The sequence below is a fragment of the Cyprinus carpio genome, chromosome B4 (assembly GCF_018340385.1).
Source record: "Cyprinus carpio isolate SPL01 chromosome B4, ASM1834038v1, whole genome shotgun sequence".
In the NCBI taxonomy this organism is placed as follows: domain Eukaryota; kingdom Metazoa; phylum Chordata; class Actinopteri; order Cypriniformes; family Cyprinidae; genus Cyprinus; species Cyprinus carpio.
In genome coordinates, this window is record NC_056600.1 from 16,945,822 (window position 1) to 16,963,501 (window position 17,680).

At 34.0% G+C, this 17,680-nt stretch overlaps 1 protein-coding gene across 1 annotated transcript in view; it reads right to left on the reverse strand.

Annotated features, from left to right (window-relative positions):
- The window catches only part of LOC109061655 (membrane-associated guanylate kinase, WW and PDZ domain-containing protein 2-like), a 181,042-nt gene that overhangs the window by 121,172 nt on the left and 42,190 nt on the right, over window positions 1-17,680 (reverse strand). The window contains 1 exon segment of the mRNA XM_042722226.1: window positions 12,324-12,440. Coding sequence (XP_042578160.1) covers window positions 12,324-12,440 — 117 coding nt within the window.

Sequence of the window (17,680 nt, forward strand, 5' to 3'; positions counted from 1 at the left end):
TATAAAATGATGCAAAAATCTAAAATATTTAAATGATCCTAAGGCTTTTTCTTGTTTTTGTGCCAAAAAAAAAAAAATCAACAACTAGTTTTGGCCTGCAATATGACAAATTTAGAAAATGATCCTTTCAAAACATAACAACTGCTGTTTTTTAAATTATTTACTGTAAAACAACAAGAAACAGGAAGCACAAACATTACCAAAAGAGTTTGATCTCTCACCACAACCACTCGCAACACCCTAGTATTGTGGCGGCAAAGTAAAGTCACAAGAAGGTTTGACTGTGATTTGCACACAAGAATTAAATCAGTCCTGTATCATATTCTACAGAAATAACAACAACTGATCAAAATAATGAAGCAATCAAAGCTGCCTCATCCTGTTTTGTGGGAACGGAAGTTCTCACGGACAATCAAAGCACTTCCTTCCACCTTTCACATGCTCAGCTGGCTTACTGATGTCCTCCATCACCGCTTTTTCCCAGTCCTGCCATTTTCTTCATGTGGGTGCCGTCATAGCACACAGTTGGAGTAATTACCACAGAGAGATGTTATAGTAGCCACACTCACTAAAGCCCAACAGCCTCTCGAGTTCTGACTCACACTTTAATTAGACTAAAGAAAGATGCAAGGGATGGACCACCCTCCAACTTCCTCACTTCCTTTCCTGCTCTCTTCTTCCAAACTTCATGACTGGTTCATGTATCTTTCTTTTTTGACCCTCTTGGCTCTTTCTCTTGAGTTCCTGCACTCTCACCAGGTTCTGGCAGTGAAGTCAAAGGGTTTAGTAAAGTGCTGTGGGGTTGTGAATTGATTTGGGTTTTGTAATTCAATGAGTCACCAGTATTCACATGCAGAGATGTGTGTGTGTGTGTGTGTGTGGGTGGGTGAGTTGCTTAGCTATACTACAGGGACAAATTTGTCACAAGAAGTTATCAAAACCTCTCTTTTGGGAAACAATGAGAAAGTGAAAAAAATTATTGAAAAAATATGTATTTATATAAATAGCAATTATTTATATTTATTTATTTTTAAATGCCACAAAGCATTTTAATTTCTTTTAGTTTCCTCATTTAGATAAACAAAGTAAACATGAGTGTGTGTGTGACTGTTTTCAGTTTCTTTTGAAACTGTAACAATAGTTGATATACAAAAAAAAATTCTGTCAGGCATATTTAGAACAATAATCATTTGCTGACATATTAAAATGCTCTATTTAAAGATCACAGCGCAGCCCTAAAAATACTATTTAATTTTGTAATTTTAAATCTTTATACTTTGCCACTATCCTTCAAACCAATAGGTTTTACCCATTTGTCAGCATAAAGTTTTTTTTAAAGGAAATCATTTAATATATAGTAAAACTAAGTATGATGACATATTCTTTTATACACATATTTGTTACTCTGAATGACATTTTGCCAAAAAGAGAGAGAATATTGGTATTGCAATGTTTTTAGCATTTATTCTGTATCATTTAATGTGTTTAAATAATATTCATGAGTAAAAATGACAGCAGCAGATGTTGAAACAATATTTCACTCTTCTATTTAGCTCAGCTTGTCACTTTGCTTCTGATGTATTTATGCTATGATTACTTTCTGTTTGCCAACATAAATGACGTTATCAGGCTGGGAATTTTGGGTGGAGAATCCCCTCAATGACATTTTACATTCACAAACGCTTTTTAAAACATTACAGTAGACACTTTTCTTTAATTTAAAGTTTTCCATGCATATAAAATCACTTTTGTAATTTAATTTGATCCGGACACCAAAATGGTCTTGCCTTTGATATTATTTAATAATGATTCTAATTTTTATTAATTCTATGCTTAATCTTAATTAGTTTTTGACATGTTTTGTTAAATTCTCTCATTATCTTGAAATAATGCAACAACTGTTGAAGTGTCAAGCTGTTTAAAAATCAAAGTCCTACATTGTCATTTCTTGCCACGTTGGCAGAGCTCACATTAGTTCTGTAGTCCCATTCAAGGCCATCTCCACATAAACTCTTGCTTTTCTCTAGTATTCCCGAGAGGAGACAAGCATAAATGCGTGTGTGTTTGTGAGGGAGTGTGTTTGTTGTGATTGTGTGAGTGCATAAGCACAGGTCCAATGGCTTTGAATAATGGATGGGGCTCGTGTTTGTTTGAAAGTGCGCCATTTCTCCTCGGCTGAAATGCATCGCTGTATGAATATTAAATACAGTGGAGTGTTTTGGGCATCTCCATGCTGCCGTCCCACTCCCAGCAAATCACTCTTAGATGCATTAAAGCCACTGCAAAAATACCCAAATGTCTACAGTCTATAGATGTATACTTTAGACTCTCCATACAATGGCCACATCTTGATTGAACTGGACTAGATATTCACACTACACACTATGCCAAGATTTTCACAACCTTCTTAAACAGATGGAAATCGCAAGTGATCAAACAATTTGCATACATCTGAAATCTGGTACAGTGCAGACTTTGGACTGACTTCAAATTAAGACCTGGAACACCTTGAAGTTTTGGGAAGATTTTAGTGACTACAGACCCAAACTACAAGTAAATACACAGTTGGTGGAAAAGTATTGTTTTGATATTGAGTCTTTTAATGTGAGCCCAATGCTACAGATAACACAGATAGATTCATATGACTCTACTGAGGGCAACAAACACACCACATGTTCTTGTCACTAAAGATCTCACTCAGATAAATATAGGAAATTCAACACACACTCACAACACCAACACTCAATAACCACACCACCATTCAAGAGTTTTCTTTTTTTTAATTTGATTATATTTTATGATAATAATTCATAATTAATGATGTATTCCTATGATGCAAAGCTGAATTTTCATCATTATTCAGTGTCACAAAGGCATTTTGCCTCAAAAAACTCATCATTTGCTGCTTATTAATATTTATTAAGGTAGTTGTTAAGTTTAGGTGTTAGGTAGGATTAGGGATGTAGAATATGCTCATGCAGAATATGTGCTTTATAAAAACTAATAAACAGCCTATATGTTATTAATAGGCATGCTAATAAGCATCAAGTTAATAGTGAGAATTGGTCCCTATACTAAAGTGTTACCACAAATTTATTATCACAATTGTTTCCACTAGCAATGAGCAATGTAATTAAATGATAAACAAATGAATAAACATATATAAATAAAGATGGAGAACAAACTTAAGTCTCCAGCTCTCAACCAAGAAAAATGTTTCTTATCAGATACTTGCAAGACCAAATTCTATACTAGCCAAGTTTATTTTATATGGTCTAACTGTTGATATACAAGATAATCACACAATTGTCTTTATATATATATATATATATATATATATATATATATATATATATATATATATATATATATATATATTATATATATGTTTTTGGAGAAACATTTGAGACAAAATGACATATTTTAATATAAAACGAGCTCTACAATGAGCCTCAAATCAATTTCAAAAATAAACCATCCAAGAAGCATTTACAGGACTGCAACAAACAGTCCCCAAAAGTTGTTAAGATATGGAATGAAAGTAACTGCAAAGAAAAAAAAAAAACCTAGACACATAACCACAGGAAAGTGTTGTTTGGAGGTTTTCATTATGAAAGGCTATTTGAGGTTCATGTTCTAAAGGATCATGGGGGATCTGTCCTTAAGTTGGGCTGTATGTGTGTGTGTGTGTGTGTTAACTCCAGGATGGCTCGTGTTGTACTCTGGAGATAAGGAGATTATAATTGGCTCACTGAGAGTGCTTTGCATTCGACATTGACTGCAGCTGTGCCACACAGACTTCAGAAAGCCAGCGAGTATCTCAGAGTTAGACATCCCTGTCAACAGATTAGACCTCATCCACAACACCAGCTTTAAATGATAAAGGGTCTCTACCACAGCGCCTGAGATGTATATGAACACATTAAAGAGAGTTTGGAAGATCTGTAATGATGACTAGGACAGGAATACTATGATAATTCCTAAACCGCATGAAATCGAAACCAGAGTTTTGCAGCTTTTAGGCCAGTGTGTTAGCTTTAAAGCTAATCTATATGCTAACAAAAATAAACTTTTAACACAGTCAGGTACACATTCCTGTTTCAACAGAAAACCATGGAAGAAAAAATAAAACAACAACTAACTGTCCACTTACAGGGGTATTTAGAAAGTAAGTTGCAACAGAAGAAAATGGAAGATGTATGATCTATTTCTAACACCATTTGACATGCTGCCACCCTTGCAGACCTCTCACTATCTCTCTTTTTCACAGCTACAAATAACTCTCTGTCCTCTGGCTACATCAGCCTACACAGGGACCGTTAATAGAGCAGGACATCTTTAATACAAGACAGTCCAGCTGGAAAAGGGAAAGGAGACTTGAGCTTTAAACTGGAAATAAACTGAGAGACTTTGACGCGTATGAACAGGTTACAAGGGTTAATCTCGTAAATATGTATCTGGATCAAATTAAGTATTGTTATTGTTAACTAAGACTAAATTATGTATTATACATACATAATAAAAAGATTTATAATAAATAAATAAATAAATAAACAAACAATCAAATAAAAAAATAAAAAAATAGATAGATAGACCGATAAATAAAAATGAATATTGTTTTGTTCATTTAAATAATTCTGAAAGAAAATATATAAATATTATATTAAAATTTTAAGCTTAGACTTACAGAAATGTTGCCTGGCAACTGACTGAAATAAAATAAGTGTAGCTGAAGTACTAAAATGACTAAAACTGAAATAAAATAAAAAAATTAAAGCTATATAATAATAATAATAATAATAAAATAAACTATTAAAAATGACAAAAACTCTTATCTAAATTAATATAACTAAAAACTAAACAAACAAACAAACAAACAAAAAACAGCCAATTCAAAATACAGTATTTCAGCTAAATCCTAAATATTAATATTAGGATATAAATAATACTGAACTAATTTCACACCAAAAAAAAAAAAAAATAAATAAAAAAATAAACATTTGAACATCACAGCAAACCATCTGTATGCTTAAGTGATGCAACAAAAAATATGATAATGATTTAAAGAAAACGTTATTATTATTATTATTATTATTATTATTATTATATAAATATTAGCACACTGGAGTTACATATTTTTCATTTTAAAATAACTCATTAAGAAAATATGCAAAAGAAAATTAATAAATATAAATTAAATAAATAATAAAAAATATTTATCCTTATGTAAATTCCAGGAATTTTCTTCCCATTAGACCACAAATGATATAAATATATATAAATATGCTAAAATATGCAATTGATTTAATTACTCAACATAATTATTTAGATTAAACTATTTAATAGATTGACACACCTAACAAATTATTTTCAACTGCATTTGAATAACATTAAAAACATAAACCATATTTTTCACATTATGGTAATGAGAATGCATTGTGGTATTCTCACTGTGGTCCTGAGAATTTAGGGGGGATTGTCCAGAAAATAATGTCAGACAATAAAGTTCTAAAAATTTTCTTTGTGCAATTATATTTTTGTTAAAATATAAACAGGACAAGGTTTCATGAGAATCACCCACAAATGTGAGCGCAGAAAAGAGATCAAAGATAAATAACTCTGAAAAAGGATTCATTCTCTGAAGTGTGTTTGAGTGCATCTGCTCTAATGCATCTCTATCTGGATGTCAGCCATGTGGCATCAGAGGCACAACAGTAACACAAAACAAATGACCCCTTAGGAGTCCACAAACTTAAACACAAACACACACACTTGTCTCTGGTCTTATTCCATGGCTCTTTCCTCACTGACCTCATCTGCAGTTAAACGCTTCTTCATCTCACGCCATTAGCTCTCAGCAGAGTCCCGTCCTCCAATCAAAGCACACAATGCACGTGCAACCTGGCCAATTATAGCCCTGTTTCGTAAGAGCTCCACAACAGCAGCCCCATTTCCTGCCTTCCTGTGTATTCATTCATATCAAGGATGGAGGACTGGATGAAGGAATGAGGTGGAGGGGGGACTAGACGTCACTGGTCTGACGCAGACTGCGGGGGGTGGGAGACAGCAGTCACCATGGAAACCTAGTCAAAGCCCTCATCATGGCGCTTAAGTACCACAACTGAGCCAGAAACAGAAAGACATGCCAAAAGAGTTAAGAAAAGGGAAGAGAGATTGACATACAAATAGAAGTCAGGTAGAAAGAAATAAAATGACCATCAAAACACCTATTAGAGAGACTATAACCAAGAAATATATATATTTATATATATATATATATATATATATATATATATATTTATATATGAAGAGTAACTGGATGTAATGTTCAACATGAAAACAGATATATTGAATTGTAATGATAATTCACAATATCACTATTTTACTGTATTTTTGTTCAAATAAATGCACCCTTGGTAAACATATAAGGCTTCTTTCAAAAACAGCTCTCTTTCTACCGTAGAAAACAAAAAGAGAAACTTCGCAGAATGATTGAGCTGCTCTTTTCCATATAATGAAAGTGAATGGGACCAAGGGCTTTCAATGCCCAAACAGTATACATGCACACACACACACACACACACACACACACACACACACACACACACACACACACACACACACACACACACACACACATATATATTTAAACAAATATTTTCTAAAAAAGCTTCTTGTTTTAAATGTTTTATTCACCATTTGCTTTCACTGTATGATAGAAAGCAGTGTGGACATGCTGATAGTTATAATTTTCTGCTGAATACTTGCTTTTGTGTTCCAAAAAAACAAAAAAAAGGAATATACAAAAATCTAATTTAATCAGTATTTTTGTCATGTTTTCCAGTACAAATATTTAAACATCTTTGAAACAAGATCAATTTACTTGAAAAGTCAAATCGCATAAGATAGTAAGACTTGTTTTCAGAGAATATATTTTGAATAAATGTTATTTTTCTCACCCCATCGGCGTACTGTTTATGTTTGTTTTAAGCATAAACCTCAGTAAGTTTGTAATTAAAGTTGTTTAGATTTACGCATCTAACAAGAATATTGCAAATGATGTAAGAAAAACAAACTAAACTCCTCTAAAAACTAGCATTAAATAAATGTTTTAAGGATGTTTAAATATTTGTAGTAGAAAAAAGACAAAAATACTTATTAAATAATCTTTTGCCACGGAAAACCCATATGATTTTTCCAGTGAGGCACTGTGTGCAACATTAACCAACAGTTGCGCAGCCAAGATGATGTCAGCAAAGCAAAGTCATTTTAGAAAAAGAGCAAGTTATTAATTTTTGATGAACTGTGCACGATAAGACCGCGAATGTGTATTAAAGTTACTAGGGTCAATTTAGATTTTATGTTGACTTGAAAGAATCAGATCCTCCATATCCATGACAAATATAATTAAATCCAGTTCAAACAGAGCATCTAGGGAATTAATTCATCGTAATAATCTTCCCTTTAATAACGCAATGATTAATCCCTCCAAGAATGTGACTGCAAAGCCTCGGAAGATATAAAATGTAGTTGAATCTTATATCCATTTTTGATAACTGGTATGATGAAACTGCTCCTTCAGACATCAAAGATTCAATTCAGGAGTTCTGAAAATGAGATTTCAGGCTTGTGTGGTCCAGCATGTTGTTTAAAATCAAATCAGAGCCTCTTGCTTCTTTGGATTTGAGGGCAGAAACTTTCACGTTCAAGTCTTGCTGTAACAATGGAGTTATGAGAACTCTGGGTCCCTTTAACTGACAATTCAAGCTTGTTCAATTTTTCAGGTATATGATTTTGCTCTAAAAATGTGTCAGACAGTTCGCCGTGGCAGGTGCTTTGGAAAAAACCTGATCCACATTTCTGTGTTCTGAAGTGAAAATGAGACCTGCTTCAGTCTTGTTATGAGACTTCAAATGTTCCCTCAAACATTCTGGATTTACAGACTACACAGCGAGAGCCTGTCGCTGACAAAACCACCCTTAAAAATAATTTACCAATATTTCCCAAAATGAAAAGTCTGTCATCATTTGTATCATTTTTTTTTTGTCCTTTTTGGAACTTGATGGTTCCTGGTCACTATATGCATTCATTGTATGGAAAAGAGCAGCGTGAACATTATTTAAAACATCTGCTTTTGTGTTCTCCAAAAGAATTAGGGGTTTGCAACAACATGAGGGTGAGTAAATATCAAAAGTTCATTTTTAGATAAATTTTAGATGTTGAATAAAGAGACAGAAACAGAAGAATGACAATGTGCGCAGTGGTCAGCATGGACATCTCTTGGTCTCTTCTTAGATATTAGAGGACACTGCGTCCTCCATTTATAATAGTGTCTCACGTCTCATTTCTGGAGAGGTTCAATGTCAGCACTAACAACTTCTAATGTCACCCTGTCTCTCCCCTGTATGTGTGGCAGGCGTAACCTGTCATGGCACCCTAAGCTGTAATACATCCGCTGCATAATTCACGAGACAGTTCTGTGATTATGAGCATTACTGTCATTACTCAGCAAGCAGCCAATCACGTGACTGATAATGTGACGGCAACAGGGACACATCCTCACCTTCCTCTGGAGTGACTGCTTCTTTGTTTTCTTCTCTCGTACACAAACTCAATTCTGCAGTAATAATATTCAGTGAAAAGTAAATGCCAAAATATAGTGAGCTTCCCGGCTGTGTACTGCTAACATTGGCAGCTGCATTTAAATGCAAGATCCAAACCAAAATTGATAACCTGATCTCATGAGAAAATGTAGGTGTGCGAATTTCTTATAATGTACCTTATAAGTGACTGATTTGGAACGATCTACATACAACAACTCCTCACGGCACAAATTATAGTGAGAATCAAAAGAGATGCAGTACATTCTAAAACAGTTTGACAATAGCATGTTGCTAAGTTGCTAAATTGTAAAAAATCTGTCAATATTTGTGCATTTTAAGACAATTAGAATATGCGAGACAAAATAGCGCTAATCGGGTGAATCAAACGCCTCACCTCACATTTAAATCCAATGTAACATTAGCATATTGCTAAGCTAACAAATGAGAAACTAATATGTAGTAACACAACAAAAACCAGTGCGATATTTGGGCATTTTGAGATTTTGTGCCTCACAAAACAGAGTTCCTCACATTTAAACAACTGATTTCAACAGAGTGTAATGTTAGCATGGTGCTAATCTAAGATAACAGATCAAATAATCTAAATTTGGGCATTTGTGATTATTAGTGTGTAGCATACAAAATAGCGCTTCTCAGGTTTATCAAACAATTGATTCCATTAGCATGGTGCTAATCTACGACCTAAACTTTAATCCAATAGAATGTGACTTTAGCATTTTGCTAAGCTAGCAACATGAGAATCAAATAGTAACACTTAAAAACAAATGGCTGATATTTGGGCATTTTGAGATTATTGGTATGAGCAACACAAAATAGTGCTTCCTCACACTTATCAAACAACTGATTCCATTAGCACTGTGCTAAGAAAATAACCTGACAATATAAGAGTACACAGATGAATTAATGGTCTGTATTTGGGCATTCTGTAATTACTAGAATGTGGAAGACAAAATAGCACTCTTCGTATGAATCAAACAAGAAGCACACTCATAACTAATTTTAATAAAGTGTGCCATTAGCATATCGCTGTGCTAACCACATGACAATCATTAACACCCAATGGTCTGATAACAATACCCTAAAAATCCATTTCTCTTTCCATTTTTTGTGAATTTAAATGAAATAATCAAAAACTAAGATAAAATGTTTGATATAAACATATCTTACAAAAATTAACCATGGTTTTACTACAAATGAAACCAAAAAACAAAAAAATGAACCATGCTTGTGGTTATACAAATGGTTACTACAGTTTTACTATAATAAAACCATGGTTAATTTTCATAGGGGATGTTGTGTACCTCTTATTAGCTGTCATTAAATTGTACATTGTATCTAATAATACACATAAAAATTCATAACACACTAACATGGATTACAAATCATTGACTCTGACTAGCCAAATGACAATGACTACCCAAAAAAAAGTTTCTTAGAAGCCAATATCATGCCAGGAGTACATATATGATGCTCTTAAAATGTTTTCTAAGTAGACAGCTCACTAGATTTTGGAACAGAGCAATCCCATACAACTAAATTTGTATGCATGGGTTTTCAAACTATCCAATCTTCTTCCTCTCTACCTCAATTTCGCTCGATCTTGTTATTTCAAGCTATCAGTTTCCTTGTTTCTTTTTCTTCTTGCAAGTGTTCAATGAATCTGACATTTGAGGCGTTTTATCTAGGGTCCTCACACCTCATTCTCATTTTTTTATCCTAATCTCTGTCAGTCCATCCCTGTGTTTCTCATCTGTATTCTCCAGACCTCTCTTTCTCTCGGGTACGGATCTCACGTGTGGCTCTCTGGTCTAATGGAATCACAGCTCAGTCTCTCAGCTGGACAGTAATCACTCTCTCTCTCTCTTTCTCTCACTCGCTCGCTCTCACACATAACACAAGGGCTTCACTTGAGCAAAGCCTCACGGAAATCCTTTCAAGCACTGGTGCAGTCCAAAGACAGAGCATACCGTGTATAATAACTTCAGATGTTTCAAAACACCTCTTTGGTTCTGGACTACAACTCTAAGTATACAGATACAAACATCACTTCATAAAGATGAGCAAATATAAAGACTAGCAAAGGGTTTTTCGTTTTGAGGGAATTTTGAACCACAACTGGGCGGTCAAACTAGACACACTTTGTTTGATGCACTTCCATGTGTTTTGCTGCGTACTAAGGTTTAGTTTGGTGAAAAAAAAAAAAAAAAAAAAACAAGGCAGAAAAAGGCAAAATGTCAATGCAAAAATAAATGGTAACACTTTACTTTAAGGGCCTATTCTCGCTATTAAGTAATTTCTTATTAGCATGAATATTACTAGCATACTGACTGTTTATCAGTACTTATAAAGCACATATTAATGCCTTATTCTGCATGACCATATTTTAGATTCTTTAATCCTACCCCATACCTAAATGTAACAACTACCTTACTAACTATTAATAAGCAGCAAATTAGGAGTTTATTGAGGGAAAAGTCATAGTTAATAGTGAATATGTCTTCCCTATTCTAAATTGTTACAAAATAAATAAATAAAGAAATCCATGCAATTTCCATTAGTACTATATGATATATTCTATATATTATTTCTGATAATATTCCAATTTAAGCAATTATTTACAATATTGCAAAAAATACTGTTACTATATTTATATATATATTTATATATAATATATATATATTGTATATTTGTAGCAATAGCCAACATTACAGGACCACAAAACCAGTCTAAAACCATAAAGGTATATTTGTAGCAATATCCAACAATACATTGCATGTGTCAAAATTATCGATTTTTCTTTTATGCCAAAAATCATTAGGACATTAAGCAAAGATCATGTTCCATGAAGATATTTTGTAAATTTACTACCAAAAATATATCAAAACTTAATTTTTGTGAGTAATATGCATTGCTAAGGACTTCATTTGGACAACTTTAAAGGTGGTTTTCTCAACATTTAGAATTTTTTGCACCCTCAGATTCCAGATTTTTAAATATTGTTGTATCTCAGCCAAATATTGTCCGATCCTAATAAACCATACATCAATGGAAAGGGTTATTATTAAGTGCATCAAAATACTAGACATAAATCATAAAACACAAAAAAAAATTATATGCATAGAAGAACACAAAAAGGTAAAAATACCTCTAGAAATAAACTCCAAGGAGCGAAAATGTCCTTTAAATGGAAAACTTCCACCACTGAATGTGAATTTTCACATATAAAATCCAATCATTTTAATAGGAATCCACATGATCAGGAATTCTGCATAAGGTTGAATTATTTCCCACAACTGCTTCAAGTTGGCCTCTTCAAAATTTGCAGTGTTGACCAACAGAATATTACTTGATTTAAAAGTGAGCAGTGCATCATACATTGTTACGCTATTGATGATGAACCTTTTTTTGCACTGCAAAATTAGCAGAAACTTCCGTAAGGTGATCGCACTTTAACACTGCTAGAAAGCAAACAGCCTTGCAACCAACACCATATCAATGCTTTCTCAACCATCCTAGCATAGTTGCAGGATTTGAAACAATTTCATATGTATAAAATCAAGTGTTACTGCCCAGTTGCAGTGATCGAACAACATCAGCCAGGAATTAATCAATAAAAAGTCAGTGGCCTGGCATAGAAGAACAAGTCAGTGAGGACAGCAGTGTCAAAGGTTAAGGAAATCAGGGTAAAGAGTTACTCACAGGGTACTGTACGAAGATAGAGGTTGTCCCGAATTATTTGTTGCAGCTCATGGTCCAAAGAGCCCTTCTGGAAACGCAGGTTGAGATATTGCCTGAGATCTTTATCCACAACACCTCCTGTAACACACAAACAGAGGGTTAGATGACCCTCCAGCGTGATACAATCTCATCTGATAACAGGCTCCTTGGTGTTTACTTCACGTTCACAATAAACTCTGTGAAGAAACGCCTCTGAGTGCAGTTTTTCAGTGGTAATGAAGAACTCTATTTTCTGAGGAAAAGGCCTGACAATACTGCAGCAAACCAAGATTTAGTCACTCGATACAAAAACCTGACCTCAAAGCGATCGTCTGAAGAGCTGCGAGAATATGTCTGTGATAGTTTCCACTTTGTTCTGTGGTCAAAAAGCTTTTTCAAGCTCCTAAGAGGGTCCTTCCTTCCTGTTTAGCTTGTTTCTCATCGATATAAGCACACAATGCCTCTCATACACACACACCTTCAAATTTTTCCTAGTACATAGAAATGATTTCTAAGTAACTATTGCCCTAGTAACTATTAACCATTTACTAAGGATTGTTTGATTATTTCATGTTGCTGTTTTTAAGATAACTTACGACATATTTGTAAATCGTTAAGCATATTACTTAATAATCATTTGTGTATGTATAGTCATGTTTTGTAAATTAGTAATTAATCATCATCTAATCACTTGTAAATTATTTAACTTATAAACATTATAATTATAACATACTTAAAAATATTAACATATCACTTATTATTAGTCGCATAGTCATGTTTTGTAAATGTTTTGTAAATGATTAGTTCATCATTAACTAATTACTTGTAAATGACTTTTAAATGAATTAACCAAAATTGTTACTTACAACTGAACATTATTATAAAGTGTTACCTATATTTTTATGTTCACAGATCATTTTGTCATTTTGATGCTTGATATCTTGTCCTCATCCACTATCATTGACAATCCCAGTCCCCATCCACTTGAAAGGTAACCACGGCTATCAAACTAGATTTTTAGGTAATAATAGCTTAAATTTCAGTCTGTTTCTTACATCAAGCTATCATATGGCTTTTATAAGACATACAACTCATACATACTACTTTTATAGCTTTAGATTTTTCTAACCTTTTAAGAGCATGAAATCTCCAGTCCCCATCCACTTTCATTGTATGGAAAAGGGCAGCATGAACAAATCTCGAAATCTCTCTTTTTAAACATCAAATGTTCTTTTTTGTGTGAACTATTCCCTAAACCATAATTTAAGCACACACAGCCTGGCTGAAACACAAGACATCACCGGCGCAAAGTCATATGTCATCAAAAAGCATGAGCACACTGCTGAAAAATACGTCATACTAAGTAACTATGCTCGAGTGGGTTTCAGAAACCGTTTTTAAATGCTTCAAACGTGCACCCTAAACACGAAAAAAAAAAATCATCTATCAAATCATGCATGGACTCATACACACACCGGTGGATTTTGAAACTCCATGTAGAGCAAGCCTGATGCATCTAGAATAACCTACTTCTGACATACCGGTTAACCAGACATGACAATCATGCTATTTACACACACACACACACACACACACACACACACACACACTTTCAGTTAAAGAAAACCTCTGGTTTGAAATCAAATCACACAGACATTATTGGCACACAATTCTGTCTGAATGTCACAGGACGCCAAATGACACACAAATGAATGAATCTCACATACTTAGCTCCTTGGAGAAAAATAAATCAAGTCTGCAGACCCCAAAGCCTCGTTCAAATCCCTAGCACACACACACGATTCGTAAGTCGACTCACAGAGCGCAATGGAATGGCACTTCTCTTGCACGGCTCAGCCAGATGTTGCAGGCGATGATTTGAGCATGTCTGTGATTGCATGCGTGTGAGTGTGTGTGTGTGTGCAGTCCAGGTCTCCACAGGTCTACGGCCACAGTTTTCAGGTTTTCTAGCAGTGTCAGATGGGTTCAGTGCTACAGGCTGTCTCTCTGAACGCTGCTGTAACATAGAGTGTCGCTCTGCAGTGACCGAGAGAGAGAGAGAGAGAGACAGACAGAGAGAGAAAGAGAGGTTGAGCACTGGGACGCTGCAGAAGAAACGTGCCTAACAGTGGGAACCTATCACAAAGCTCTCTCCCTGTGTACGAGATGGAGGATGGGAAGAGATTCATCGCCCTCTATGGGTGGACTGGAGATGTACAGCAAATTTTAGATCCATTTCTCATAATGTAAATTACTATGTTGTGTTGCCTAAATGCCTAAAATGATTTAGCCTTTTAGTGTTTTATTTTTATTGCATTAACAATTAATAGTATAACATTTTCATTTCATTTTCATTTCTAAGACCTTTATTCCTCTTCAGAACACAAATTAAGATATTTCTGAGGAAATCTGAGAGATTTCTGTCCCTGCATAGACAGCAAGGGTACTGCCACTGTGACCGCACATCGAAGACTGGCATATAAGAGAAGATATTGTTGAATGAAGTTGTTATTTTTGTTTTCTTTGCACACAAAATCTTTATAAAATTAAGGTTGAACCACTGATGTCACATGGACTATTTTAACAATGTCTTTAATACCTTTCTGGGCCTTGAATGTGTCAGTTACCTTGCTGTCTATGCAGGGTCAGAGAGCTCTCGGATTTCATCAAAAATATCTGAGATGAAAGAAGTTATTACAGGTTTGGAACGACATAAGGGTGAGTAATTAATGACAGAATTTTCATTTTTGGGTGAACTATCCCTTTAACTGGATATTTTTAAAGATTTGATTGTACCAATTACACATTCTATGTAACATGGAACTACAATAATACCTTTTATCACTTATTTCATAAAAAAATAAAATACAATAATAAAAAAATAAAAAATGCTGTGTAAGAATTTTGGATACAATTTCAAGTCATGTCTTAAATGTGTGAATCTTTAAAAGAGAAACTCTTTTAAAAAAGACCTTTTCTGTAAGTAAAGGTCAAGGGAGGTCTGATATTTCTTCTTACTGTGACAAGAACTTCACAGTCAGAAGCTCAACTTGGTTTGCCAAGTTTCAATACATTTCATAACAAACCCACACAAAATGAGTAAGTGAAGTGTTCAGGGTGCCATTGCCCTTGAGTGAGTACAGAGCACATGATGAAGAACAGGTGCCATCAGAGCCCCCAGAGAGAGAGAGAACAGACTGTATTGAATTCTCATAACGTCCCACAGCTGCTGCCTTCCAGGACCTCAGTACCAGAAGGAACATCTTTAACATTTTTGAGGAAAGAGCAATTGTATATACAATAAAGACAGACATCTGTGTCACTTGTCTCATGGCAAGTAAAATATTAAAGGAGAAATATATTTCAAATGATTAAATATGAATATATATTCACATAATATAAATAAACACTTACATAGTAAAATATAATGTAGAACAGTTTAAATATGGTGGTCACACTTTATTCTCGCTATTAACATACCATTAACTACAACTTTTGCCATTAAAAACTCCTAATCTGCTGCTTATTAATAGTTAGTAAGGTAATTGTTAAGTTTAGGTATTGGGTATGATTAGGGATGTAGAATATGATCATGCAGAATATGTGCTTTATAAGTATTAATAAACAGACAATATGTTAATAATAGGCATGCTAATAAGCAACTAGTTAATTGTGAAAATTGGTCCCTGTACTTAAATGTTACAAATATTGTATATAATACATGAGAATACAGACAAATTGATAGTTTACTGGATTTAACTTTTCTTTTTTGTACATGTACATCATTATATTTTGTAATGGTTAACAAATTTATAGGTCTGTCTTTAATGGTTCTTTTGGTTTCTTCCAACTTCACTGACTAATTATACCTGTGACTCACTCTGTACTTAACACACTCTAAGGAAGGCTGAAGGCCGAAATGCATCTGTGTGCAGTGTTTTAGTCATTTTTAATGTTTCTATTTTGAACTTTTTTGGACCTAAAGAAGTGCAGAGGAAGTTGTATTCCTGTACCTGCACCTTTAAGACTTCTATATTTAAATGACATCGGTTATGAACGGTTGACCTATAAACATAAGTAACAACATCAACACCAACACTAAATGATTAAATATAGAACTGCACTGACATGCAAACAAGAACTTAATATGTGTTTAAGGTTCAGAATGACCTCACAAGGAAAAGAGTATGGACAACCCCCCCAAATAGCATTTAATTAACTAATATAAACCAGCTTATGCAGACCTAGTTGTACATTTGGCTAGAGGCAGGCAGCCAGAAAAACCTACATAACACATGTGTGACCATTCTCACAAACATAAACAAATGAGCAACATGTTTCACTCTCACACTGCATTAAATCATAAAATCATTATTTGCTGCATGCAGCAGCACTGCACCTTTCAGCCCAGCAGGCAGATGTAGCACTTTATTATAGTTTAATATCTCAGTAATGACTCTGTGTGCGTTTGTGCGAGCTTCTGTGTGCCCCCATATTTGGAGTGGGCATCAGGAAGACAGCTGTTTAGATAATAAGCCTCTAATTAGGAGAGAGGGACTGAGCTGAAACCAGTGAGCAGACATGCTCATTTAGAAACCTGCTCAATGACTCCTAAGGAATGCAGTCTTACAATATTGAGTAACCCTTTCTTTAAGTGTCCTTGTTACATGTTACATGTAATTACTCTAAACAACCTTAATCCTAACCTCAGTACTCAGTTGCATATATATACACTACTGTTCAAAAGTTTGGGATCAGTAAGATTTTTAATATTTTTTACCAAAGTTTCTTGTGCTCATCAAGGCTTGATTTATTGGATCAAAAATGCAGAAAAAAAAACTTTTATTTTGTGAAATATTATTGCAATTTAAAATAACAGTTTTGAGCATTTATTCAAAATGGAATTCTTATGTTACAATATACACTACTGTTCAAAAGTTTGGAGTAAGTAAATTTGTTTCTTTCTTTTTTTGAAAGTAATGAATACTTTTTTCAGCAAGGATGTGTTAAATGGATAAAAAGTGATAGTAAAGACTAATAAAACTATAAAACACATTAATACTAAAAAAAACATTTTCCCAACAATATGCCCAAGAGTTTTTATATCTCCTAACCACTATGAAAAACACTAATATCACATAGAATTTAGGATGGATAGTATGCACATTGGGCGTTTACTTATTTCCTTATTGAATCAGCAGTTTGAACGAATCGACTCATATAGACATTTACAGCCACCTGCTTGTAGTTTTAGATTCTTCTTTAGAGCATCATTTAATTTATTTAACAAATAAATAAATAAATAAAAAACATTAAAGGGATAGTTCACCAAAAATAAA